At 52.6% G+C, this 25,775-nt stretch overlaps 7 protein-coding genes across 12 annotated transcripts; 6 read left to right on the top strand and 1 right to left on the bottom strand.

The window, feature by feature from the left end:
- Nucleotides 1-4,665: 4,665 nt before the first annotated feature.
- On the top strand, nt 4,666-9,530 carry H310_09361 (hypothetical protein). Of its 3 annotated transcripts, XM_008875414.1 has the most exons (7): nt 4,666-4,980; nt 5,027-5,560; nt 5,606-5,741; nt 5,794-6,396; nt 6,447-6,671; nt 6,718-8,729; nt 8,780-9,530. In XM_008875414.1, the coding sequence occupies exons 1-7, from the start codon at nt 4,696-4,698 to the stop codon at nt 9,164-9,166; spliced, it is 4,182 nt and encodes a 1,393-aa protein (XP_008873636.1). In that variant the 5' UTR covers nt 4,666-4,695; the 3' UTR covers nt 9,167-9,530. The 3 variants fall into 3 exon arrangements, with proteins under 3 accessions (XP_008873636.1, XP_008873637.1, XP_008873638.1); XM_008875415.1 differs by having other exon boundaries at nt 6,718-9,530; XM_008875416.1 differs by having other exon boundaries at nt 5,606-6,396.
- Nucleotides 9,392-11,029, top strand: H310_09360. Of its 2 annotated transcripts, XM_008875413.1 has the most exons (2): nt 9,392-9,938; nt 9,987-11,029. In XM_008875413.1, exons 1-2 carry the CDS (start codon nt 9,569-9,571, stop codon nt 10,856-10,858), a joined length of 1,242 nt encoding a protein of 413 aa, XP_008873635.1. In that variant the 5' UTR covers nt 9,392-9,568; the 3' UTR covers nt 10,859-11,029. The 2 variants fall into 2 exon arrangements, with proteins under 2 accessions (XP_008873635.1, XP_008873634.1); XM_008875412.1 differs by having other exon boundaries at nt 9,533-11,029.
- An 821-nt stretch (nt 11,030-11,850) lies between these two features.
- On the top strand, nt 11,851-14,118 carry H310_09359 (hypothetical protein). Its single transcript, XM_008875411.1, has one exon. The coding sequence runs from the start codon at nt 11,939-11,941 to the stop codon at nt 14,063-14,065; it is 2,127 nt and encodes a 708-aa protein (XP_008873633.1). The 5' UTR covers nt 11,851-11,938; the 3' UTR covers nt 14,066-14,118.
- Nucleotides 14,119-14,916: 798 nt separating this feature from the next.
- Nucleotides 14,917-15,541, top strand: H310_09358 (hypothetical protein). The gene has a single exon (XM_008875410.1). It carries the CDS (start codon nt 14,958-14,960, stop codon nt 15,495-15,497), a length of 540 nt encoding a protein of 179 aa, XP_008873632.1. The 5' UTR covers nt 14,917-14,957; the 3' UTR covers nt 15,498-15,541.
- Nucleotides 15,542-15,953: 412 nt separating this feature from the next.
- On the top strand, nt 15,954-17,223 carry H310_09357 (the record flags this gene model as incomplete). 2 transcript variants are annotated; one of them, XM_008875408.1, is made up of 7 exons in its annotated part: nt 15,954-16,161; nt 16,208-16,242; nt 16,288-16,357; nt 16,402-16,558; nt 16,611-16,819; nt 16,868-16,973; nt 17,023-17,223. In XM_008875408.1, coding segments are annotated over 7 exons (980 nt in total), but the record flags the coding sequence as incomplete, so codon positions are not given. The 2 variants fall into 2 exon arrangements, with proteins under 2 accessions (XP_008873630.1, XP_008873631.1); XM_008875409.1 differs by having other exon boundaries at nt 16,611-16,973.
- Nucleotides 17,188-21,250, bottom strand: H310_09356. Of its 2 annotated transcripts, XM_008875406.1 has the most exons (10): nt 21,189-21,250; nt 20,960-21,142; nt 20,769-20,909; nt 20,625-20,725; nt 20,468-20,576; nt 20,362-20,417; nt 20,193-20,310; nt 20,072-20,143; nt 17,328-20,016; nt 17,188-17,275 (listed from the first exon to the last, which is right to left on the bottom strand). In XM_008875406.1, the coding sequence occupies exons 1-10, from the start codon at nt 21,198-21,200 to the stop codon at nt 17,238-17,240; spliced, it is 3,519 nt and encodes a 1,172-aa protein (XP_008873628.1). In that variant the 5' UTR covers nt 21,201-21,250; the 3' UTR covers nt 17,188-17,237. The 2 variants fall into 2 exon arrangements, with proteins under 2 accessions (XP_008873628.1, XP_008873629.1); XM_008875407.1 differs by having other exon boundaries at nt 20,625-20,909.
- A 297-nt stretch (nt 21,251-21,547) lies between these two features.
- On the top strand, nt 21,548-24,066 carry H310_09355 (hypothetical protein). Its single transcript, XM_008875405.1, has 13 exons — nt 21,548-21,643; nt 21,700-21,769; nt 21,829-22,122; nt 22,172-22,355; nt 22,398-22,472; nt 22,517-22,590; nt 22,633-22,883; nt 22,933-23,162; nt 23,209-23,301; nt 23,349-23,578; nt 23,623-23,734; nt 23,790-23,912; nt 23,961-24,066. The coding sequence occupies exons 1-13, from the start codon at nt 21,574-21,576 to the stop codon at nt 23,985-23,987; spliced, it is 1,833 nt and encodes a 610-aa protein (XP_008873627.1). The 5' UTR covers nt 21,548-21,573; the 3' UTR covers nt 23,988-24,066.
- Nucleotides 24,067-25,775: the final 1,709 nt, after the last annotated feature.

The following is a 25,775-nucleotide window of genomic DNA, read 5'->3' as shown; positions in this document are numbered from 1 at the left end:
TCCAACAAAGTATACACTTCGAAGTATAATGTTTGGCAAACGATTGTTATAGAAAACTATTTTAAAGCAGCTACCCTCGCTTGAGCCTGGTTAACTGCACAGAGCGGACGGGGTGTGGTTCACTCAGGCGAAAATGGCCGATTATGACAGACTTACCACATGTTGAGCTTTTGATGTTAAGTATTGTCGTCAAAACAAAATTTGCATAAAAGATGAACGCATCGGAATCTCGACATACAGGCGCAGATGGCGAAGACTTGGCGGTCCCTCGCGACGCGCTAAATGGCGACGCGGAACCGTCGGATCTCATGTCCCCCTTTTGCTGCAAATGGATCCTTGACTTCGAGTGCCCATCTTGGACCCTCCAACGTCAACTCGTGGACGATTACTTGAGTTATCTGACGTACGATGTAATGTATGTGCTCAGTACGACCAGAAGTGTGCCGACGTGCCGTTTATCGTAAGCCCGGACTCTAGTTGTCGCAAGTTGCTGAGCGTTGTCGGCGTTGCACATTAGGCAAGCAAAGTCTACCAGATCGTCCAAGCGAAGCTGATGAAAACCACACTCCTCCCACAGGCTACTAGTAGCTCGCCCGCAGAAACCACCAAACAATCCCATGCATTCCAGCGCACAATCCAGCGTTGTGGCTACCAGAAAGCAGTCCATGCCAAGCGTCGGGACCATTGGCAGCTGACGTGGCACCAATACTATGTCCGCGTCCACGAGTTCATGAAGAGTTTAATTCATGTCGGCGTCAAGTCTCACGACGTCATGGCCATCTCAGGCATCAACTCGATCGAATGAAACGTTGCGTACCTTGGCACAATTATGGCCGGAGCTGTCGCCACCGGTGCGTGATCCGCATCTGTCCATCGATTCAATTTTCATAACGTTTTATCGAGCAATAGAAGGCATGCAACCGTGATTCAACCATGTGAACCGATATTTGCCACGTTGGGTGACTGATGGCGACTGCGGTAAACTTCAGTAGCGCAGTTTTATCCCAACTTGATGATGCCAATGACGAACGCCCCTTGCATTTATGTCAAAGCGCCTTGACCCACATGAAAAAATTGCCAGCTCATGAAAAGGAATTGTACGCGATCAAGCTAGCTTTGGGCAAATGGCGACAGTACCTACATGGATCTCACTTCGACATTTACACCGACAATTCCGCCTGCAAATGCTTCATGCACACTCCTGTGCTCACGCCCAAGTTAACCCGTTGGTTCGACTAATTCAGCGCCTTCGATTTTGTCTTACGCCATCGCCTCGGAAAGACTAATGTGGTTGCTGGTGCACTATCCCGCCCTCCGCGCGACGATTGTACGATGCCACCGACGATCTCCGTGCATACATGTTGTATCCTTTGCCAGCTTCATGTCACCTGGAGGAAATATTGAACCGCCTCTATTCCTTTCAACCTTGTCGTCCCGTGAACTGTCGAAACTAGTTGGATCCCATTTTTAGGGGAGGAGTGTGATAACGAAAAAAGGCATTTGATTCCCCAATGACATGTTATCAATCACGCGCAACAAGTTTCGTACACCACTGTCGAAATGGATGAAATAACAAAGGCCCTCTACGTCAAAGCATACAAGAACGAAGAATAATTCAAACAACAGACAAGCAAAGACACGTTCATTGTCAATTTGGACTCTACTTTCTCCGTTCAAATGATCAAGTTTGGAAGCTCTGTGTCCCTAAAGTTGACAACCTTCGAGCAGAGGTCATCTACCAAGCACATGATGCTAGTATCGCAGCTTGTCCCGGAACACAACGCCCTGTACTATGCATCACCCAATGGAACTATTGGGATACAATGATGGAAGACGTAAAGTTGTACGTGGCAACCTGTAAAACTTACAGCCGATACAAAACAAGCAGTTTACGAGCGAAAGGCAAAATGATTCCGATTCAAGCCCTTAAAGAACGTCGGCACACAATTTCAGCGGATTGGATCATAGGCCTACCTATGTCGAAGTCATTGCAAAAAGAAGAATAGAGAAGACGAGAGCGAGCGAAAAAGAAAGTAAAGAAAGAGTAGAAAATTAGTAGAAGAACAAAGAAACGAACAATAAAACAAAAGAGAGAGGAAAAGAATACGACGAACATGGAACACATACTTCAAACATTGCTACAACAAATTGAACGCCAACAACGCATCATCGAAGCAGTCGCTCAGACACAGAACATGCAAGTACAAGCCATGCAAGCAGCAATCGAACGCGCTGCTCGAACACAGGAAGTCAAAGTAGAAGGCCTTACAATGAGAAGATCAGTCTCAACATTCATCATGTCAACTTCTTTTTCAAGGCAAAGAATCTGAATCCAACAAGGCCCTGTAACCCAAGCGCGTTGCATCGCCCTAATTGTAGCCAATTTTCGAGGATTAGCAGACGGAACGGTGGTATTAAGTCCACCGTTCCGTCCATTCGGAATGTCGAATAACCAACCGACGGCGTCTGTATCTCCTAATAATTGTGTCACATATGCAAGAGTTACTTTGATTGTTGAATATTTGCATGCTTACTTCGTATCCGCGCCACCACCGGTAGGACTTTTTAATGCCTACCTTAGCTGTATACCTATGGGCGGAGATCCGTGCCAACTTCATTCCGTGCTACAAACGAGCTTGATCGATTTCAGGCGAGTCAATTGAAGTTAATTTCTCTAAAATACAATAAAGATCTTGTCTCTTAAAAACATTGAACACTGATTTGGCGGCAAAATAACCCACGAAATCACGTTTCCCGATACAGCCTGTGGGAGGTTTATTTGTATACTTTCGCCGCCGCCTGCAGCCAAACCCCCTATCCCGTCGCCACAGTCTGAGGTATGCAACCTAAGAAATCCAAAACGACGCCGAGATGCAGGCAGTCCAGGCCAAACGCATGTCGTCTTGGGCTGCTGCGATGTACTTCGGACTTGGTCGCATGAACCAATGTCCCGGAACGGTCCGGATTCCATACTCGGCACAGCTGAGAATCTTGGTATCATCGAAGTGTTCAATGAGCGTACCGTCCATGCCCAATGCTTCACGCACAGTGACTTCATCCGTGTGCATCGAAAACAGCCAGCACTCATGATCTATTCCCTACTCATTCCCTTTGACAACATTTGCTAAAACGAAACCTCGAGACAGAATTGGTGCTCATGAGCATGCCTTTCGGGTCACCGAAAACGAGGCACGGAACCGCGCCCGCATTTGTAGATGCGGGTGCAGTTGGAACCTTTCTCACGAAATTTTCTCATGTCTTCGTGAAAAACCGCAACAGTTTGCCCATCTACATGAAGTACATGGTTACCGGATCGGAAGATCGCATCAATATACTCATCCATGTTGTTGCACTCAGCAGTATTTGATGTTCGGACTCCGAGCAACCTGGTATTCAGAACTGTACCCAGTTCTGAATACCAGGTTGCACGTCGCGACGGTACTTCGCCGCCATTGAGAGCACTATTTGCAAGTAGTCCATATTTTAGTCGTACTCGCCTTTAGTTTTTGATAATGCAACCGTCATGATGATATTGATGATACAACTTTCAAAATGAATTTTCTTCCTCGTTTTGTCAGACCTCCACATGCCGTAGCCATATTGAGTGCTACGTGGTACATGCAATATCTATGCAAGGAATTCGAAAATTCCTCGTTGACTGCAGTAGAGTGACCAATGCAAAATATGCAATATCTTAGTACAATCATGTGGAATTCTTCTTGACTTTGTATGCACCATTAAAGATATCCAACATGAATGCCGAAAACTTCTGAATCAAGTACAGACAAACTCAAGTTGTGCAAACGCCATGTCCAATGCTCCTCGGTCTCTTGCGGAGCAATCGCGATTGCAATGAGAAGTCTTTGTGGTCACCGTCTTTCACACTTGCAGTAAGAAACACCACATGTGGCACGCGTCGAAGGCGATGAAAAGCTTGCACGTATTCATGCATTGCTTGAAGCAAGCTGGTACAAACATGCAGAGAGAAAATTGGCCCTTTTTGTCCAGATTGAACTTACCAGGTCTTGCTCTTCGTCGATAATGGGGAGTTCCGTAATATAGTGGACGAAAATGTGAGCTTCCTCTTTGAACACTCTGTGCTAGGAAAGTTACTATAAATATTTACAATGGTATCTCCCCATAGGTCAATGTGCGTTTCCGTCGTAAAAGGCCCTTGTTGGCGTTTTAGGAACGTTGAATGCGACTGTACGATTCGACGCTGCACTCGACTCAGAGGAGCACGAGCGTAGTCGTCGTCGCGTTCGGATACTACCGCAGGCGGGTCTCCTTCGTCACTCGCACTGGAAAGTTGCTGTCTCATGTTCATTTCGAAAAAGTCTTCCCACAACTCTTCAGGCTGACTCACGGCCTGTGTGAAGTCGTCGTTTCCGTTGCGTCTTTCGTGCCTCGTGTCGTGCAAGCTGAGAACATGACTATGGTACAAGCACAGTGGAACATAGGTGTAGGATAGAGTAGCTGATGGCCTTGACAACCACCCCTGCTCGAGAGCACAGTTAAGACTAATATGTTGTGTTGGTGGCAAATTGGAAAATGATGGAAGTTTATAGTTTGTGGAGAGACTGGGCGAACCGCAAACATAATTCACAATTAGTGCGTCCAATCTTTTTAGGGTATAACTCCAGAGTCGCCGTTTTGAGATCTGATTGGACAGTTCAATTTTGTCCCCAGCCGGAAATGTACAACATTCATTCAGCAATGATCGTCATCGCTGCGGCACTCGCCGCGACAACCTTGGCGGTCGGTCAGGTCCCGACGAGCAGTTTGACTGGCCTGTCGCAGTGCAAGTTTTCCAACGGGCTAAAGTGTCTGACGTCGCCACAGAGCAACCCACTCGCGGAGACGTTGGGTCTTGGAACGTTCAAGCGCGGCGCGGGCATGTGCTCCATGATGGGAGTAACCCCCGTTGTCGTCAACCCTGGGTCGACGCAGCCCGCGTTTTACGTGCCAATCAGTGGAGAGGTATGACGGATTATCTTTGCTCGCATGCCTACAATGTTGTCGCTAGGACGCGCACGCGAAGATGAAACTAAGAAACAAGTTCTCGGAATGGGATGCATCGAACCAAGCCGCGTTCCAGGTGGATTGCCCGCTGTTTTACAAGGAGCAGATTTTAGGTCAGAAGAAGGACTACTTGTGCTGCACGGAGGACCAGTACCGCACGATGCAGACGCAGTACCGCATGATTGGCGGGCTGTGTGAAGTGTCCAAGCAAGTCCTGCAGAACGTCTGGTGCAACTACGCTTGCCACCCGAGTCAGACTCAATTCATGGACGTGAACCAGCTTCACTTCTATCCATCCTCGACCAACGGGTCTGTGTCGTACCCGGCCATCGAAGAAGCCACGTACTACGTCGGTGATGACTTCGCCCGCGACATCTACGAGTACTCCAAGGGCGACTTGATCGCAAAAGTGTTGTGCTCCCCTCAAGCAGGGTGCAATTCTGGCCTCGGGTTGCTCAAGAAGATGGGCGAGTACCAGTTCAACGGGATTGGGTCGCCCAACCAAGTCAACTTTGTCCCAGCATCCGCGATGGCCAAGGTCGGCTATGTCAACTTTGCGATTTCTCTGACAATTTGGGTCTAGAACGAAAAGTGCTCGTGTGACGGAGCTTCCTCCAATGCGAGCTGCATCTTGCCGTTGGATGCGAAGCTGCCTACGTGCGCTGGCGTTTGCGGCAGTGTGTGTGCGGCGGCCCCCACCCCGCTGGGATACACCCCAGGTACCGCAATTCGCTTTCTGTTGTCATTTGTGCTACTGACTTGCTCTTTCAGGCTGCAACAATGCGGTCACGAGCGGCAGTTCCAATGCCTCGACTGGAGACGTGGACTCGACGTGGCAGCCTTTGTTTGACTTCATGGAGGAAGCCCCGACGGACCATAATGCAGTCAACGTCGCCAGTGTCGTGGGGTGTGTCGGGCTGTGGGTGTTGGTGTGTGCAGTGTTGGCATTTTTGACTCGCACCGAGTCGAAGACGGCCAGCATGGAGGACGAGACATCGACTGTGGAGGCGCCGATATCAAACACAAGCTACGTCGAGACGGTGGCGAGTCGAGCGATGGCGTCGTGGGGGTCTTTCGTAGCGCGCCATCCAGCGCGTATCCTCATGGTCATGACGGTCATGGCGGTGTTCGCGATGGCCGGACTACATCGCGCCGTGATCGAAGTAGACCCAATTAAACTGTGGGTCGCCGAATCCAGCACAGCGTTCAAGGAGCGCGATCGATTCGGCCAGCTCTTCATGCCGTTTTACCGGACGTCGCAGATGATCTTGCGGCCGAAAGACGGCGGGACCATTGCTCGCGGCCCAGTTCTCAAGGAAGCGCTTGCACTTCAAGCCAAAGTGGCGGCACTGCAGGCGACCGTCGACGGCGCAGGTGCGTGCATCTGCGTGTCCTTCGCGTGCCTTGATTCGTCAGTCAACTAGACGTCCGGCTCGAAGACATTTGCTGGCGGGCAACAGGAACAGCGTGCACGATCAACTCGATCACTCAGTACTTTCAAAACAACGTGACGCACTACGACGTGTACGATCAGCACAACCTGGCGCTCGTGCACTTTGCAAACTGCTTGTTCTCGCCGTCGTACGCTGACGTCCAGACGTGCCAGAAGCTTGCCGCCAAGAACGTCGTGCTCCCTCCGACTATGAGCGGTACTGATTTCATTCGTTTGGCCATGCGTGACGCTGCTCTCCCTAGATTGCCCATGCTTGTCGTCGTATGGCGCGCCCATGGACATGTACACGACCGTCCTCGGCCAGTTTCCGCCCAACGCTCGGGACAACGTGGCGCTGTTCCAAGAGAGCAAAGCCATGTTGAGCACGATCCTGGCGTACAACTACTACGACGAAGCGCAGAACGCCAAGGCCAAGGCGTGGGAGCGGCGGTACATTGACTTCCTCCAGGTTGAAGCCCGGGAGAATGCAGTCTTCACGATCGATTTTATGGCGGAAGTGTCGATCGCAGACGAAATCGCGGTCGCGTCCAAAGGGGACGTCACCCCCGCCGCGCTCTCGTACGTGCTCATGATCATCTACGTCACGCTCGGCATCAACCGGTGGAACTGGCGCGACCTGCGCCACTCGTTTACCCATGCCAAGCTCCTCGTCGGATTCTTGGGCATTCTTCTCATTCTCGTCAGCGTCGTCTCGACGATCGGTCTCTTTTCGTGGTTTGGTGTGCATGTTCAGATTGTGATCATGGAAGTCGTGCCGTTCCTGACACTCGCGATCGGCGTCGACAATATTTTTCTTCTCGTGCATCAAGTCCACGTCGTTGAAACAGCCGAGAGGACGGAGGGGTCGCCACTGGCCGTCGACGTCGTCTTGGCCAACGCTGTCGGCAGGATCGGTCCGAGCATCGTACTCGCCAGCATCACAGAGTCGGCGGCGTTCTTGTTTGGATGCATCAGTCCAATGCCGGCGGTGCTCTGGTTCGCCGCGTTTTCCGCCGCCGCTGTCTTCGTCAATCTAGTCGTTCAAATGACCATGTTCCTCGCGCTCTTGGCGTTGGACAAGCGCAGAGATGCGTCCAAGTCGACAATTCGGCGCACCAATATGTCTCGATCTGCGACGTCCGAGTTGCAAGTCCCTCTGGAAGCCACCCCAGCGCCGATTCTAACCCCTGTGGACCCCCCGTCGCCCTCCAAGGTTGTACATAAGTCGTTAGCAGAACGAGCTGTGGAAGCGTACGCGTCGCTGCTCGTCCAGTGGCCCGTAAAACTCGCGGTCGTGACCATCTTCTTCACGTGGACGCTTCTGTCCATCCGGTCCGCGCAGTGGTTGGAACAAGGGCTGAATAACAAGGACGCGATGCCTTCCAAGTCGTACATGGTGTCGTACTTTGACGCGATCGATGCCACACTCGAGACCGGGCCACCCATCTTTTACATTGTCGAGGCTGGGTACAAGTCCAATCCCAAGTCGTTCGACTTCTCCGACACCACAACAACGCAGCTCTTTTGCAAATCCAAAGCATTCTGTGCCGCGCAGTCGATTCCGAACATCGTCGAAGCCCTTGGCAACGGAGGCCGATCGAATCTCACCCGCATGGCTCCTGGCGTGTACTATTCGTGGCTCGACGACTTTTGGCCGTTTGCGAGCGCCCAGACAGAGTGCTGCCGCGTGGACGCCGCGACCAAGACGTATCTACCTCTGAATGCCGCGAATGCGTCGTACATGGCAGTGCGAAAAGCGAGTCCGTCCTGCTTGCCAGCAACGATGTCGACACCGCCCATTCCCAAGGAAAACTTTATGGATTTATTTCGCATCTTTGCCAGCGCAAATGCCGGTCCGCTGTGCTCGCACGGAGGTGGTTCCATCTACCGCGGTCAATTCAGCATCGACAACAACCCAATCCCGGTGGCATCGACCGACCTGGCGCTCCATTCGTCGACGGGCAAGTCGTCTGCCGTCACAGCTGTGTCGTACATGGCCATTTCGAACGCCAATCCGACGCAGCGCGACTACATTGCCACGTACAAGCAAGCGAGAAAAGCGGCCGAGTACATGTCCCAGACGACTGGCGTCCACGTGTGGGTGTACTCGATTTTCTTTTGCTTCTTCGACCAGTACCTCACCATTGTGAACGACACGTTTTTGCTCGTGGGGCTGGCCCTTGCTGCGATTTTTGTGCTGCATGTGGTGTACTTTGGGTCGTTTGTCGTGCCGCTCGTGGTCACGGCCGTCATCGCAAACGTTTGCGTCACAGTGGTGGGGGCGCTCTTGCCGATGTAGCCCATGGTGCTGACATGATTTGGTAGGTCGGGCTCATGCAACCGTTCGGCATCCTCTTGAACGGGCTGTCTGTGGTCAATTTGATCATTGCGGCTGGAATCTCGGTCGAGTTTTGCTCCCACTTGGCCCGATCGTTCTACTTTGCCAAGCCCACGAGTACGTCGGGCAACAGTCGCGCCAAGGACGCATTGCACCACGTCATGCTGTCGGTCGTGTTTGGAATCACGATCACCAAGATCGTTGGGTTGAGTGCGCTGACCCTGTGCGACTCGCGTGTGTTTCAAAAGTACTACTTCTGCATGTACCTCACGATAGTCCTCAGTGGACTCGTCCACGGCATGGTTCTCCTCCCTGTCTTGCTTAGTCTCGCCGACGACTTCACCGGTCGGTGGAAGCGCCGAAAACTCGTCTAGCGTCGTCATTTCGTTCGGCCTTGAACTAATCCATGACGTTCTCGTTCAGTTCTTGCCAAATTCGCAACGTGCGCTGGCTGGACTTGCAACTCTCATAGAAGTACTGGTGTGTAGTACAGCCATGCCACGTCGAAAGATGCTGTCGTCCAGTCGCTGCCGCATCCTTCCTCGTCCGAGCCATGAGGTAGCCTACCACGATAGCGTCATGCCGCGCCGAACGACGACGGCTACCGGCGGATTGCTGCGGTTGGTGCTGTAAACGGGAATCGTGACGGGGGCTTTCTCATGTCTCCATCGAGCTGGTGTGCTGCACCTAGATTGAGGAGATGTGGGCACGGAATGCGGTGTGCAACGAGCATCGGCATCCTCGTTGCGATATAAATAGGTCGTCACAAGGTGGTCATGGGGGCCGGGGCGTCGAGCGCGGTGCTTCGCGAGGAGAAGCAGCGTCCTGTGGACGCATCCGACATTCAAGATGGCGACTGGGTGTCTGCGAAGCAAGAGATCGTGCGGCTACGACTGCTCTTGGCGCAACTGGACCCACAGCCGGACAGTTCGTCGCCAACAAACAAGGCGTCGCGAGGGGTCCCCATGCACCGGTCCATGTCGGCTACAGATCCAGATTCTCCGAAAGGACGTCGCCACGATTCAGCAGCTGCCGGTGAAAGCGCCGAAGGACGGGCGCTGTGGTCCCAAGGTACGGAGAACAAAGGACCAAGCCGCCTCGTCCACGCACACTCGACTCCTGCGACGATTGAATGCGAGGACGATGGTTCGTTCGACTCACTGGATCCAAAGTCATCCGACGAGAGTCGTCTAGTGCGGTCCATGGGCCGAGTGAACTCGGCCCGCGCATCGCCAGCCACGAATCCGCATCACCGGCGTCCGTCAATAACCGATGCGTCGACAGATCCCGACTCAAAGTCTTCCGACGAAAGCGCCGAAGGACGAGCTGTGTGGAGTCAGTCCACTACTGGGTCCACTACTTTCGACGATGGTGCGATCGTGTACGAGAAGAGCCGCGCGGCGCAAGACCTCCTGGACGCGATTCGGACCAAGCTCTTCGCTCGCTACGATTCCCTGCGCGCTTCGTTTCTCAAGATGGACGTTGACAGGTCGGGATACATCAGCGAGGACGAATTCCGAACATGTATGGCCAATATGGGCCTGCACATGACGGATGATGAAGCGGAATTGCTCCAGCAATCGTATCCCCACAAAGAAGCTGCCGGCGAGATCGACCGTGGCATGGGGTATCTGGAGTTCGTGAACGTTATGACAGACCAGCTCCAGTACATTCCAGGGTCGGGTGAGGACGAAGAGAGCGGCAACTACTTCCGCCTGACGACGGCTGGGACGGCGTATCGACCCCACGGCCTGAACGAAGACGACCGCCCGATCCGACAACACTCGTCGCCCATGGCCAATGCCGACGTGATATGGATGCAGAAGAAGATTCACCGACAAGTGTTTGGGCTCTTCACGAGCATGAAAGACGCCTTCAAAGCTGCAGATAGGGACGGGTCCGGGTACATAGAGCTGCCGGAATTCGTGCGGCTCGTCCAGGATACGCTCGACATGGCCGACATCGACAATGGGCAAGCGAGAGAACTCCTCCACAAATTCGACACGAACGGCGACGGGAAACTCGCGTACTCGGAGTTTGTCAAGTGCTTGCACGTGCCTCATTGATAGGCGCAACGTGCGTGTTCATGCAAACCGGGACTCGGTGTGGAGAAGGTCCTTGCGACGCTCCACTCGCCGTCGTGCGCAAAGCCTTACCAATCTTCGTGAGAAGTCACAAATGCTGCTTTAAGACATCAAAACAATGAAACATAGAAAATCAATAAAGAATATCTGAAAATTTACTTCGATGTACTAGTAGGATACTAGAACACTCTTACTAAAACTCAAATAGAACATTTAGATAGGTGAAGGGCACATTCACGACGCAAGGGAACTTGCAGCGCTCGACATCGCAGCTTGGTCTGTTCCTGCATGTATCTTTGTTGAGCCAGGGTTCGTCCACCCAGTAGTACCATCGCTAGATCCAGCACTCGTGAAAGGAATCTCTACAACATGAGATTCATTTATTACCAAAAATTGTCAAACATTTTACTACTGTAGTAGTATTCCGTTGAGCCCCTTTTTACGTAATGCAATGGGACACAACTTGGCCCATCTCAGCGATCGACACATCATGATGGCCGCGACGTTGGTTTGGTTGCTGGATTCCTCTGCCTTGTGCGCGATTCCGCCACACCGCTTTCTTGCAATGCCGCTAGAACTATGCAAAAGCTGTGCGTCTCCTCTGGGCATCCCACAAGCCAATATGTAGGCGTCCAACCGTGCGATCCAATTCTACGGTTGGGACGCGGGTGCGATCCAATTCTACGGTTGCGACGTGCGATCCAATTCTACGGTTGGGACGCGTGCGCCAAGAAGATGGGAAACACTTGACGTGTCCCATCAAACTCTACGTAGCGCGGTGTTTGCCAATGTTGTCATCTTTTGGGGGAATCGTGCCCCAGATCGTGCTGGTTGACTCCACCGCTCCACCACCCGATGAACGAAGCATGTCCCTCCCGCACGCTAGTGAGTTCTTGTCGTACCTTCACGCCTTCCTCGGATCTCCGTCGCCGTCTGCGCGAGCCTCTCCCATGCGACAATCATTTCCACACGATGAAACCGCGTGGTGGGAACAAAGACACGTGGTGATGTGTATACATACATCAAGTGTGCGATTTGCGGCAAGTTTCAAATTCGACCGCCATGGGACGCAAGCAGGTCGACACGAGCCAGCGTCCCACGACAACCGTGGATCCGTCCGAGCCGACCGAGGAACCGAGTCCCAAGCACTCGACATCGAACAAGCTGCCGAAACAGACCGCGTACTGGCATCTCTCGCGTTCGTTCGTGGGGTTGTCGCTATTGGCATGCGGCTACGCGTTGGGGTATCTTGGCCACGGGACTCCATCGCCGCTTGCTGGTCCCCAAGTTGCGCCGCCGCCACTGCAGCGAGTGCTGAAAGATGGAGTCGCCCTGGATGCAGATGGCAAAGTATTTCCCAAGTACGAAACCGACATCGTCCACGTCGGCGGGCAGCACTTCCTCGACCCCACGCCAACGTGTCCGGACCTCCCTGTGTCGATCCTCAGCCCCCTCGTGCACATCAAGGACGCCATGTTCCCGGCGACCCCGCTCGCGATCGACAACCGAGTGTTCTTCCTGCTTAATGGGCAAAGCCATGGAATCTACGTCACGTGGAAAGGGGACGCCGATTGTTTGCACGCCGCCGCCAAGACCGCGGCCCTTGCTCTCGGCGCCGATCGCGACCGTCTTGCGTACGGACTCCGGCTCTTCTCCACGGATGGCTTCTCGATCCCGTCTCCGTCTGCGTTTCCGTCGTCCCGCATTGCGCACATCCTGCTCGAGTACCAGCTGTGGGTGTGGCCAGCCATCGAGCTCGGCCACGAGCGCGTTGTCGACGGTCGTGTCATCCTAAAGACCGTTGGAATATCTCCTCTGGTGTTTTCCGTGCGCGAATTCTTCAACGAGTCGGAGGCGTTGGCGATCATCCAGGCGGCGGAATCGAAGCTGACACGATCGAAAGTGAACGGCAATACGACGAGCTCTGTGACGTCGAGCCGAACGAGCCACACGGCATTCCTGACCCCGAGCCCACTCACTCGGGACTTCCAGAAGCGGTCGACATCCCTAGCTCGACTTCCGAGTCCTGCGTACGCTGAAGGATTGCAACTTGTCCGGTACGAGGCGGGCGAGTTCTACCGCCGGCACCTGGACACGTTCGAGAGCGTCGAATACTTACCAAAGGGCTACTACAACCGGAACCTGGACGACTTCAAGGCGTGGGTGACATGGGCCCAGACGCAGCTCGCGACTCTCGACTCGATTCCGGCAGGGTTTAACATCGGCGACGCATTGTACCCTGATGCTGACGACGACACGGGGTTCGCTCTGGCGCTGGTAGACTTGTTCGTGAAAGAGGGGACGGCCGAAAACTACTTCGCCGCCCGGTACGACTCGGAGTGGGTCACGTGGATGGAAGGGAGGGTCGCAAACAAGTCATCGGGAGTTCTTCACGCAATACTCAAAGACAAGGGGAAGCCGCACTACTTGGACAAAATGATTCAAGTGTGGGAAGCCAAGCTCGGCAACCTCCCAGCGCTTCGATACACGTTCCCCAAGCGCGTGCGCATCAACGGCGTGTCGCATTTCTACCAGTGGGTCCGATGGGCAAAGGAATCGATCAGTGCCCTTGGTGGTGACGCCACACCGGCCCTCGCGCAGCCATGGGCCAAGTATTATCCAAAGTACTCGTGGAGGTTTCTCACAGAGCTGGCGGGGATCGTCCAAGACGATCTGTCCCGCGAGTACCTGGTCCACCAAATGAACAACGACTGGGTCGACTGGCTCATCACGAATCGAAACGCGAGGGACACCATGATCAAGATCTTTGCCACGTTTCCCCACATGACCGAGGTCGCCATCCGGGCGTGGGAGAACCGCGTTGGCGCTGGAACGGCGCTGCACTACAACATGCCTGCGTTCGTCAAGCATTTTGAACCGAATCGGTTTGTCACGTTGTTTTTGTACTTGAACGACGTGGAAGAAGGCGGCGAGACCGTCTTCCCCCACTCGAAGGACCGGTTGGTGACGGGAATCGATCGTACCGGGATGGACGAGTGCTCGGAAGGTCTTGCCGTGCCGCCGACGAAACTTCACGCGTCGCTGTTTTACGTCCAAACGCCGGATCAAGACATCGATGCCATGTCCAAGCACGGGGGCTGCCCGCCCATGCAGGGCGTCAAGTGGGGAAGCAACTCGTTCATGTGGAATGCCGACGCCGAGGAAGGCGCTGATATCTGGACGCAATGAGGATCGTAGAATGAAAAATGTGTCTGTGCTTTGCCCTAGCGGCGTCCATGGCCTGCGCGACATCGCCGCCGCCGCCACTTGGCGCGGGTTGGTGTACGTGCAAGTGCACGCACTGGGAGTGCGTGGTTGGACGTTTACCGACGGTATGTCGTGAAGGACGAGATGTTTTCGGACACGTTGCAGCTTCAAAGCGGTGTACGGTTGACATCTCTGGGTACCAAATACATCGCACTGGACGCGCGCGCACTTGTCAAGTTCAATATCCCACGCTCCACTTGCATCGAAAGCTGCACGGGATCGAGAGGCTGCTATGTGACGTGGATGTGCTCGAGCCGCGCGGTACATTGAGTCGTCGATTCCACCCATATCGTGGATGGGTCCACCTAGACGCGCTCGAGGCGCGCTCCGCGGAACGAGTTTTTATGTGATGCGGACGGACTGGGTGTCGACTTTGGCCGGATCCATTTGGATGATTGACACGCGCGCGCATACAGTGTCCGTTCCATATAAACTTTTTTTATAATCTCACCTGTGACCTGGATGGACCCCTTACGGCGAAGTCAGCCCACTCGTACGCAATGCCGTTCCCGGGGTTTCAGTTCTTGACTAGGCTATGTCTGCCACTTGCGACGCACTCAACGCCTTGTTGGGATGGAGTTGGTGCACACCCATCATTTGAGCCTTTGACATGGTGTTCCTGCGGTGAAATTACGCATCCAACACGTTCCGCTGATGAACCGTGAATTGTCTTCCTAAGTGCGATATTATATGATAGAGGGACTTTTGATGCGGTGTGTATTGGCCGAACTGAAAGCGATCGTCACGCAATTCAGTTTGAGAGAATCCACATGGCAGAATAATCCCAAGGCGTCGCTGGAGCGGATGGCGTGGGATGCGTGTACGAGGTTGGGCAGAGATCGGCTGCCAATACCGAATTGACACCGGCACGCATTCCATGCAGCAAAAAGGACTCTTTGCTTCGTGCGTGTTCAACGATTGCCTGCGGCTCGTGCCCGCCGGCGCGACCAAGTGCGACTTCCACAAGGACAAGAAGCAGTGCGCCGTGACGGACTGCTACAATCAGGTCGTTGCGAGAGGCAGGTGTTCCAAGCACGGAGGTCGACCTCGATGTGCCCACGACTCGTGCGTCTTGCCAGCAAAGGGCGGCGACTACTGCCTTCGTCACGGCGGAGTGTCGAGTCGTCAGCTCTGTCAAGTGTCTGAGTGCAACAAACAAGCACATGCGAAGCACCTTTGCGTCAAGCATGGTGGCGGGAGTAAGTGCTTCTTCCCTGGATGCTCGAGGCACTCTCGAAAAGCAGGGCTGTGCCACCGCCACCGAAGGCTGGGCGCGTTCTGCGGGATCGACGACGACAACGTCCAGCTCCACTTCGACATGGTGTGCGCGAAGGGCCTCGAGTTGGCATGGTAATAATTTAACAAAGGAATTGGCGTCTGCGCCACAGTACCCTTGCCTCAATAGCGTCGTACAAGAACAGTAGCCTGCGACCCAGGACAAAGCGCGCTGTGTGGTTGTAGTCGCGCTCAGGACTTTGATCGTTCACGCCGTGGCAACGTGCCACCAACCGTCTACGGTGGTTGCACCACATGCTCGCCACGACTTCAGCACCCCTTGCTGCGTGATCGACGTCCACCTGGCAAGCGGCACATGTGCAAAGGAGAGCGTCCAACCCGTCTTGTGGGGGGTGCATCGTTTGCTTTCCGACGTGATACTGGATGCGAAGGTGCGCTCCTGGGTGATGCAACGGCGCTCTCCGAGTGCGTTTTCGTCATTTCGTACGTACTTTTGGTTATCATGGGTGATGTTAATTTTTCCATAATAATTGGCCGTTTTTCAATTCGTGCGACATTTCACAAAATTGACCTGCGATGACGGTGGCGTTTGCGAAAGTCGCGGTCGCGGTGGCATCCTGCATCGTGGCGCCACTGGTCGTGCTCTTTGTTCGACCTCATGCCGAGTGGAGCTACATGGATGCGCTGTGCCAGCGAATCCTGAGCTGCATGACGCCCTTGGACATCGCGGTCGTTCGCTTTGGCTTTGCATGGTTTGGACGGCTACAGAGACTTGTTTATTGGTATGCAGCGTCCACAGCAACTCCACTGATGGGACGTGTATGGCAGGCCTGCAGCTGTAGTAGATTCGCCGACTGTGAAAGGTACCGCTGCCGCTATGTGAAGAGTATACGCTCAAAAATACACAGGCCTGTGGTACGGCGACGCGACAACCCCCCTTTGCGATGCTGTGGTCATCTTGTTTGTCCATGGCGGAGGGTACGCAAGTATATGTTCATGCGCTGTGGCTGATGTCGGGACAGGTTTCTTTCGGGCACGGCGGACTGCATGTCCACGGGGCTCTTTCAGCCATTGCTCGGCCGTCTGCAAAACTCGTTGCGAGCTGTCCGGTTGTTCAGTGTCGAGTACGACCTGGCACCGGAACATCCCTATCCTCGCGCCATCAACCAAGCCTTGGACGTACGGAACTTCGATTGCAGCCATGGCGATGCATGACCAGGTTCGAGTGCAGGCGTATTTGTGGCTTCTCGACCAAGGAGTTGCCTCGACCAACATCCTCTTGATGGGGGACTCTGCAGGCGGCAACGCAGTTCTGTCGCTGTTGCAACGAGGTCGACAACAAAACGTTGCGATGCCAGCGTGCGGAGTCCTCATTTCGCCGTGGGTCGACTTGTCCGTCTCAACTCCTTCGTACGATGTCAAGACAGACATCTTTACCAAGTATGTCGTGTACTCTTAACCCGATCACGGATGCCGAGCCCTTTGCAGGAACACCATCGTTGCGTGGCGCAATCTTTATCTGGGCAACGACTTGACCAAAATGATCGAGGCTTCCCCAGGCCTGCAGCCCCTCGAGGGCTTGCCCCCTTTGCTGGTACAATAAAACTGTTCACAATGAAATGCCGAGTCGGGTGATGCTGTAGGTCATGTACGGACAAACAGAGCTCATGGCGAATGACATTTCGGCCTTTTGTGCCAAGGCGAAGCACACTCATTTGGACTTGACCGAGTATGTGCATCCGCATCTGTACCACGATTTTGTAATGCTTCCACTGGGAAAGCCCTCCCACGATGCAGTTGCAGCCATTGCACGATTTGCTGAATCGAAAATGCAGTGACGAAAGAAACGATGATTTCTTTACGAGTTGGGTTTCCACCGCTTGAGAATATTCATATCTACGCCATCACCATGTCAGGCACGAGGAGAAAAAGGGGACGGCAAACGTACCATTAAGCTGTCGCTGAGCTTTCAAATTGCCCTTGTCGCGAAATGCAGACACGTCCTGGTTCCACCTCGATGCTCCTATGCCGAATGATGCTGCTGTCTTGGTGAACTGAAAGGCAGTCTTGGTTTCCTCGACGTCAGGCGAAATCCTAGCTTCCGCACCTCTGGGCTTGAGTGGATTCGATGGTGACTCCATCTCTCGCTGGGTTAGGTCAATCGCAAACTCGTCTTGCATGGAGATATCCATATCGCACAATCCACGATTGCTGTCAGCGTCTTCGAGCTGGCGCTGGAGAGAGTCTACCCGCGCCTGGAGGCACTGGTTCTCAAACTTGAGCTTTGCTCGCTCGTCGACCTGCTTTGACATTTGCGTGGCCAGTTCAGCTTGCAGTTGAGCATGCTCGCTCTGCAATGACTGCACTCGCAACTCCAGGTCACGAATTGTTGTTTGGTAAGCCTGTTCTTGGGACAACACGCGCTTGAGATCCGATTGCGCCTCTGCTGCCTTTGCTGACAAAATCATGAGTTCCTCCTTCAACTGCATCGTCGAGCTATGCGCAGCAGCGTGTTGAGTAGACTTGAATACGTTGATTTGATCCACAAGCGCGTCGACTTCAATGCAAAGTTTGTCGTTTTCCAACTTGAGTCGGGACAGTTCGCCCACGTCAGTTTGGAGCTTCTGGTTCGACTCGCGAGAAGCTGCCACGAGTGCTTCAAGCTCAGTGATTTGTTTTTGCAGCGACTGCACTTGGGTCTGTAGCACATGCTGGTCATCATGACTTTTCTTCGCTGCTTCTGCGTCCAATATGGATTGATTACACATGTCGCTACGCAGTTGGTGGTTTTCCTCCATCGCATCGTGCAGCTGCGTTTCAACATCATGCAGCTCCTGTTCCAGTGCCAGAAGTTGGCCTTTCACTTGGGAGATTTCGTGGACGGACGACGTTTTCAGAGTTTGGATTTGACGTCGCAGGTGCTCGTTGTCTCGGTCGCGTTCGTCGAGCTCTTCGAGTAGGTCGTTTACACGAGACTGCAGCGACTCGTTCTCGGCCTTCACCGGCGTTACACTGGCAACAGCATCGAGCGCTTGGGAGGACACATCCTCTTGGATTTGGTAGTACGCATCCTCCGTGAACTTAATGCAGCTCTTCAGCTCATCGATTTCTTGCAACAACTCGTCGACCTTTTGTTGCAACGACTGGTTCTCATGCGCCAGCTTCATCAAATCCTCGTCCTTGGACAGCAATTGGGACGACAGGTCCTGACGCGATTTGGACAATGCGTCTTCGGCTACGTCTGCGCGATGCATGACGGTGTTGCTCGGACATACTTCGGATTGCAGCTTGGTCTTCAAGTGCTCGATCTCAGTCTCGGCTTCGTTGAACGCATTGCGGGCTTCCGTAGCAAGCGCTCGGAGATGTTCATGGCTTGCTTCTGCATCGTCAAGTTGCTTCAAGAGGTTTTGAATACGGAGCTGCAGGCTTTCGTTCTCGGCCTTGACGCCTGCCATTGTCTCCACTTCCTCGAGAGACTGCGACGACACATCTTCCTTGATCTGGTAGTACGCATCTTCCGTGATCTTTACGATACTTTGGAGCTCTTCATTCCTCTTTTGCAACGATTCTGCCTTGATCTGGAGCATGTGGTTTTCACTCTTCAAGCGATCCAACGACACTTCCTTTCGTGTGAGCTTGGCACTGAAGTCAGCTTGAATACGGTGGATTTCCTCCAGCACGTTTTGCCGGTCCGTCTCAAGATCCAACTTTTGTTTTGTCAGCTTTGCGACCTGGTTTTGCAGCTCCTCCACCGTGGCGTTGACGCGATCGTTCATAAGCGCTTCCTTGGACGTAGATGCGTCGAGCAACTCCGTCAACGACTTGTTTTGACAAGTTGCGGTTTTCAGCTGGTGTTCAAGGTCGTGGATCGTGTCGACGAACTCTGCTTCCATGTTGAGATGTTTTGTTTGCTCGATCGCGTTGTCGTTTTCAACATCTTGCAAGGCCCGTTCAAGAGATTCAATTTGTTTGAGAAGGGAGTCCACTTGTTCTTGTAGTTGTGCCTTCTCCATGCGGACGTTTTCCACTGCTGCAGACATGGCAGCCATATCTTGGTATATCATTGTGGTTTCATTGTCCAACTTTTGGAGATCATCGGACGACGATTTCTTGACGGGGGCGCTGGTCTGGCAAGGCATTACAGTTGCGTCTGTCGGGGATTTGGATCCCGCAGTTCCTGGTCGTTGGAAACTTGCTGCATCAACCGAATACGCTCGCAGCCTTCGACGTCGGGCCGTTGATTCGATGGAATTTGGTGACGCAAGTGCGGCTCGTAGTTGGTTGGACAATTGCGACACTTGCTTCGTAGCTGACGTCAAGAGGTGCTGTAGCCGGCGGTTCTCTTCATCCAATGTCTGGATCGTGGCTGTAGATTCAATGGCCTGGCGTTCGTGACTACTGTCGGAGTCTTTGACGAGGGTCTCCAACATGTTTACTTGAGTTTGAAGCGACCGCACTTGAAGCTGCGATGACTCGCGGTCTGCTTTCAAGGATTCGTTTTCGGAATTTAGGTGGGCGATCACTTGCTTCGAGTCGTGCCAAGCCTTTTCTAGAGCAGCTACTTCGGTTTTCAACGCACTCGTGTTATCACTCGCGCAGTCGTTGGGAATATCCATCGGTCGTCCAGTGCAATCCTTCTACTTGCGCATGTTCGTCAAAATCGTTACGGCACCGATGCCTGGATGTACTTGCCCGCTTCTTCACGACGACTACATTGTCCATGGTGTTGGAGATGTCGTGGAGAGCTTTGCGCCTTGGAACTTGCTACCGAAAGGAACATTCAGCTGCCCACAGTATACACAATGGAACGTACGGATTCCGTTTCCAGGGCGTTGTCGGCAAAATTCAACGCTGCGAGGTACTTTGTGGCGGTGGGCGAAAGTTTTGCTTGCAACTCGGCCTTCTTTTCCGGCCAGAGGCGAATGAAGAGGCTAATATGCACATCAAATCTCCAATTTAAAATGAGTCGTGGGTACACGCACCCGTAACATGATCGTCCGACTTCACGGCAGAGTGGGGACGCATCGCTCAAGGCAATCTGTACATCAAAAAAACTTGAAAGGGACCTCATACGCTAGATAAACTGACCAAAATGCACTCTTGAATGCGAGGCTTGAGTGTTTCTAGCACAGCTGGGGTCCAGTTGGTCAGGACAATCCACAAGTACTGCATGCACGAATCTCGAATTTGGCCGTTCCTGGTTCGTAACATGTCATATCGACTATGCACAAGCATATTCCCGTACTTGGTGTGTTTGAATGCGTAAAACATCGACGTCAGCGCGCTTTTGCTCACTACGACTTGAAGAACGGTCTCGATGCAGGTATGAATGGCTTGCGTATTGACCTGCGCTAACATGTTAATCCACGTCAATGTCGGCGGGGCATGCCTTGTTGGACCCGCCTCGGGCTTCCATCAATGCCTGAAAGACCTTATCCACGAGGTTCTTTGCCTTTTGACGCAGGAGCTGTGCAAGTTCACTGAAGACTTCGGTCGCCTTCTTCACGACGGTGGACCTCAATTCGCAAAACTATTTGTTGGCATGGTGAAGAAGCGTTCGCGTCGAAGAAGCATCCCTACCATCGTTCGAAATGGGACAACGAGTGCATTCAGGTGCTCGGACGTGAGGCTCACGGCATTCGCTTTAGCGAAAGTCTGGAGTTCCTCCAGAACAAGAATTTTTTCACGCCATTCTTCGTCTCCGATCGCCAGGCGACTCGCAAATGGATCCAGAGCCATGCAGTTCTTAGAGCTCCAGCTTAACTACACATTCCCCTTGATCTCCCTTCCTCGTCGTCTCGACACGTACCATAGCGTGCATACTTGATCGTTGCCGCCGCCACCGCGTCTGTCTTGCCGGGCGCCTCGGGTTCAAATATTTGAACGTTGTTATGATGATGATGGACGAAATCACCACCAGTGATTGGTCTAAATGAGCCAATCCCATGCAGAATACTGTATAAATGGATATAGTTGATATGTATTATTACGGGTAAACGGAGATCTATTTCCACGCTGAACATAAAGACATGCTGGCGGCGGTGTTCTCCGCGGTCGCCACGAATACATGATGCTTCGCGGTATCTCCTATGTATGGCATATTCACTGGAGACAAGGAAAAGTGCATTTTGTTCATGCTGCCGCTGACATGCATTGGAAACTGCCATTAGCCGAGTGTAACGGGCATCGCAAACATGTTTCCTTCTCGCACCGGCAGTGGGCCCCAGCCGCCGGGAAATGGAGTACGAAAGGATAACACATCATGTACGACGCGACTGAGCTTCCACATCATGCGATCCATAACGTTACCACCGTTTTAGCGCGACGCGCGCGGACGCCCAAGTCCTCTGCAGCGACCGACGCTACGTCTCGAAGCAAAGGTGACAGCAGGTACGAATGTGAACCTAGCGCAACCACACACAGCTCGTTGGTCAAACACACATGTGCAGCGTCCGCGTGGCTCTTCGGGCACGACCATTAAACACCAGTGAAGCCAGTCGAGGGGACACGTCGATGTTCCGGTTTATGTCCAACAACCGCTCTGAGATGCAAGTTGTGTCGGCCGGCGCGGGTGGGCGAGAGCTCGTCCGGAACTTTCAATTCGACTTGTGTGCGTCGGAAGACGTGAGCCAGGAAGAGTTTTTCAATCTCAGCGGGATCACGACCTTGCTCGACTCGGCGCTGGAGGGGTACTTGGCCACCGTGTTCGCGTATGGCCAAACAGGTTCTGGCAAAACGTACAGGTTGTTTGGTGCTTGCTAGAATGGTACATTGACGAGTTCCTGCTGGTAGTATGTCGGGACTGGAAGAAAAGCTCGGGCTGTCGAGGGAGCGCCCCGTTGGCCATGACGTGGACGACCCGTCCGATGGGCTCATTCCTCGCTCCATCCGCTATTTGTTCCAGTCGATGGCCAACAAGGCTCCCGACACGTCGTTCTCGATGAAAGCGTCGTACTGCGAAATTTACAACGAACAGGTCAAATCATCTCTTGTGCCGCCTCCGCTGATGCCTTGCCAGGCGTACGATCTCCTGAATGCAGCGTCGGGGGCGCTAAATGTCCGGTGGAATGAGCGCAATGGCTTTTATGTCCAAGTTCGTTCGTGATTGGAGTTCTGTCGTGGCTTAAGATATCGTAGAATCTGCTTGTTGTGCAATGCGACTCGATGGAGGATGTCATGGCGGTTGTCGACGAAGGCCATCGAAATCGCCGGTACGTGTGTGGCGCGAGCCAGGACTTTAATGGAGGCGCTAGAGTGGGGAGCCATGAAATGAACAAAGACTCGAGTCGCAGTCACAGCATCTTGACTATTACGCTGGATCAAGAAGTCCTCGACCCGAACGACGGCCATTCGGTCGTCAAGTACGGGAAGATGTCGTTCGTGGACCTCGCAGGAAGCGAACGACTGCGCGACACTAAGTCGGCCAACGCCGAGGAAACCAGCAGCATCAACAAGAGCCTGCTTACCCTCGGCAAAGTGATCGCAGCACTTGGCACGAAATCCAGCAAGTTTTCTTGTCTTCAAGGCCGTTCAGCGCTGACTGTTCGATGTAGACATGCAGGCGTTCGTACCATACCGAGACAGCAAACTGACCAAGTTGCTCATGGACTCGCTTGGCGGCAGCAGCCTCACCCTTATGATCGCATGTGTATCGCCGTCACCGGTCGTGATGGAAGACACGTTAAGCACGTTGAACTACGCCACGAGGGCCAAAAATATTCAAAACAAACCGACGCTGCAAATGGACCCGAAAGAGAGCTTGATTTTGGGGCTAAGGAAAGAGGTCGGTTCGGTCACTGCCTCGTCATGATCTTGACGTGTTGTTCTAGAATCAAGTACTTCGAACGGAGAATGCGTATTTGAAGCAGCAGCTGCAAAGCGTCGGAAAATGTGGGGCCGTCCCGCCCACAGACATGCTTCGGGTATGTTACAATTATTCGAGAGAAATGATCCAATTCGTATTGAGTAGAATCCATCGCTGACTTCGGAAGGGATGAAGCCGCCGATACGAATCGCCCCCCTGAATGGCAGAGTTCCAAATGCACCAGAAGAGCCTTTGCCTTCACCCACCGTCGCCGACTTTGAGTCGCTGAATGGTGTCATGGCTGCATACCAGAGCCAGCTCATCTATTTGCAGCAAGAAAACGCCCAGCTGCATGCGAATCAAGGGTACTCCGAACATCGGCTAAAAAGCCTGATGTACGATATTGACCAATTCCCAATGGATGCTCACTTGAAAGCAGGGCTGAGAATGAGGCGCTGCAGAACGCGGTGGAAGTGAGCACCCGAAACACAGCCCTTAGTCGCACGAACGAGGCCATGGACAAGTTAAAAGCAGAAAACGAACGACTGAAGGTATCGAATCACATCCACCTTTGCGTTTGCTGACTTCGTGACGAAATGACTGTAGATACAACTGCAGCACCATCGCGAGAAGAACCCCTGCGATTTTGATGTCTTGGATCAAGTAAGGCAGATGAACGTTCGGGTGGAGCAACTACAGAAACGCGAGCAAGAGCTGATGATGGCACTGGTACAATCAACTCGAACTACATGCAGTGCTGATTCATCCTTTGCTCAGGCACGAAAGAATCGTTCGAGGGAGTAGAATTTTGATTAACGGAGTCTAGAGTTCCCTGCCAACACTTGAAGTTGCGACACACGAATTTGACAATTATGTAGTACTTTTCGTCAAGCAAACTGCAATCGACACGCCACCGGGTCAAACACTCGAATTTTACGAGCAGCCTCGGGGGGGGTGCCGAATTTTCTCTCAGTTCTTTGTACGGTGTACTATCACAATTCAGCATAACACATATCGATGGCACGAACGACGTCCGTAGGAAAACTCTGCGCAACCATGTAGTGTTCCCTATATTTGGAGCTCCACGTCAATGACATGGCAGTGCCGTAGCATACGAGTGCTGTTGTCAAGGATACATGGAGAGGGCCACAACTTGCCTGAGTGAAAGGCAGCAAAAGTAATGCTCGTCACAGCGCTTGTCACTCCAATGGAATGAATGCAACTTGGGAAAGTTGCCCGACGCTGTCAGTGACTTCATTGCACGACCTGGGTTCGAACTCGGGACCTGCTGCTCCTCGAGCTCAAACCACTGAGCTAATTTAGCTTCACGTCAACTTAGTTGCTGATTTGGGTATTAATTATAAAATATGGTGCTACACGATTCTTCGTCAACTGCACTTATCACCAAAACAACACGGCCAAAATAGAAACCAATGCTACCATTGATCTCAAAGGATTGAACCATTTGGCAATTTTTACAAGTTATGACCGATATCTCGAAATTCGATTGCATACACATGTACAGTGGCTACCAAAAGTCAAAATACACTCGAGATAAATCGCGTTTTTTCAATTGCGTCTGAAGTAGAATACCCTCTGTTATGGTTGTTTGAACCTCAAATTTGCACTTTTCGAGCCAATGACGTGATGTTAATGATTGTCCTCGTTTGTGTATTGGCCAAAATAAATGGCTTAATTTCGCTACAAGATATTTCCTGTGAACTTTCCCTGTGGAAAATCAATCTTATCCCACGGGGAAATTTAGTGCCGAAAATTTCCTGTGAGGCCAACCTCACAGAGTAAAGAAATCCACACACGGCAGCCAATAGAATACATTCAATTTGTTGACCAGCCATCCTATGAATGAGGTCGACGGAGGCAAGCGAAAGACTGCGTACTGCTTTACCACTCAAGTAGACATAAACCTCCTTAAGGAGGTCATGACTGTATGCCCACATGATGCTCCTTATGGACAAACCCTTGCACGATGGGAAGAATTTGTAGAGCACATGCGCGAAATGCACGGCCTCGACCTCACTACTGCAGGATGTCGTAAGCGCCTGGATGATTTGATGGCAGCATTCAAGAAGGACACAGTGAAGTCCTTGCACTGAGGAAGAATACAATTAAAGAGAACAGCTCATCCAAGACCTGTCGGATGTGGTTGCTCCATGTGAATGTATAATGACTGAGTCAAGGTTGTAGATGGACACAGCGTACAAGACAAATAAGGCACTTAAGGAAGAGAAGAACAAGAAGATCGACAAACGCGAAAAAGAGGGTCTCTCAACAGGGACGAAAGTCGGTCATAGTGATCCGATAATTCTTAGTGGAATGATTATCGCTCAACGGATAAAAGGTACTCCGGGGATAACAGGCTAATGACTCCTAAGAGCTCCTATCGACGGAGTCGTTTGGCACCTAGATGTCGACTCATCACATCCTGGAGCTGAAGAATCATGCTGCGTGAAGCCGCCCAAATGACAATGAAGCGTAAGTCAGATGCGCTTGAAGAGGAGGAGGAGGTATCGCCCTCGAAGGTCAAGGAACCAAGACCATAGTCTGCTCTTAAAGATGCTGCGTCTGCAGTTG

The sequence above is a fragment of the Aphanomyces invadans genome (genome assembly GCF_000520115.1).
Source record: "Aphanomyces invadans strain NJM9701 unplaced genomic scaffold supercont1.20, whole genome shotgun sequence".
In the NCBI taxonomy this organism is placed as follows: domain Eukaryota; phylum Oomycota; class Saprolegniomycetes; order Saprolegniales; family Verrucalvaceae; genus Aphanomyces; species Aphanomyces invadans.
Note: the sequence above shows the minus strand (reverse complement) of the source record. Positions and strands in the feature narration are given on the sequence as shown.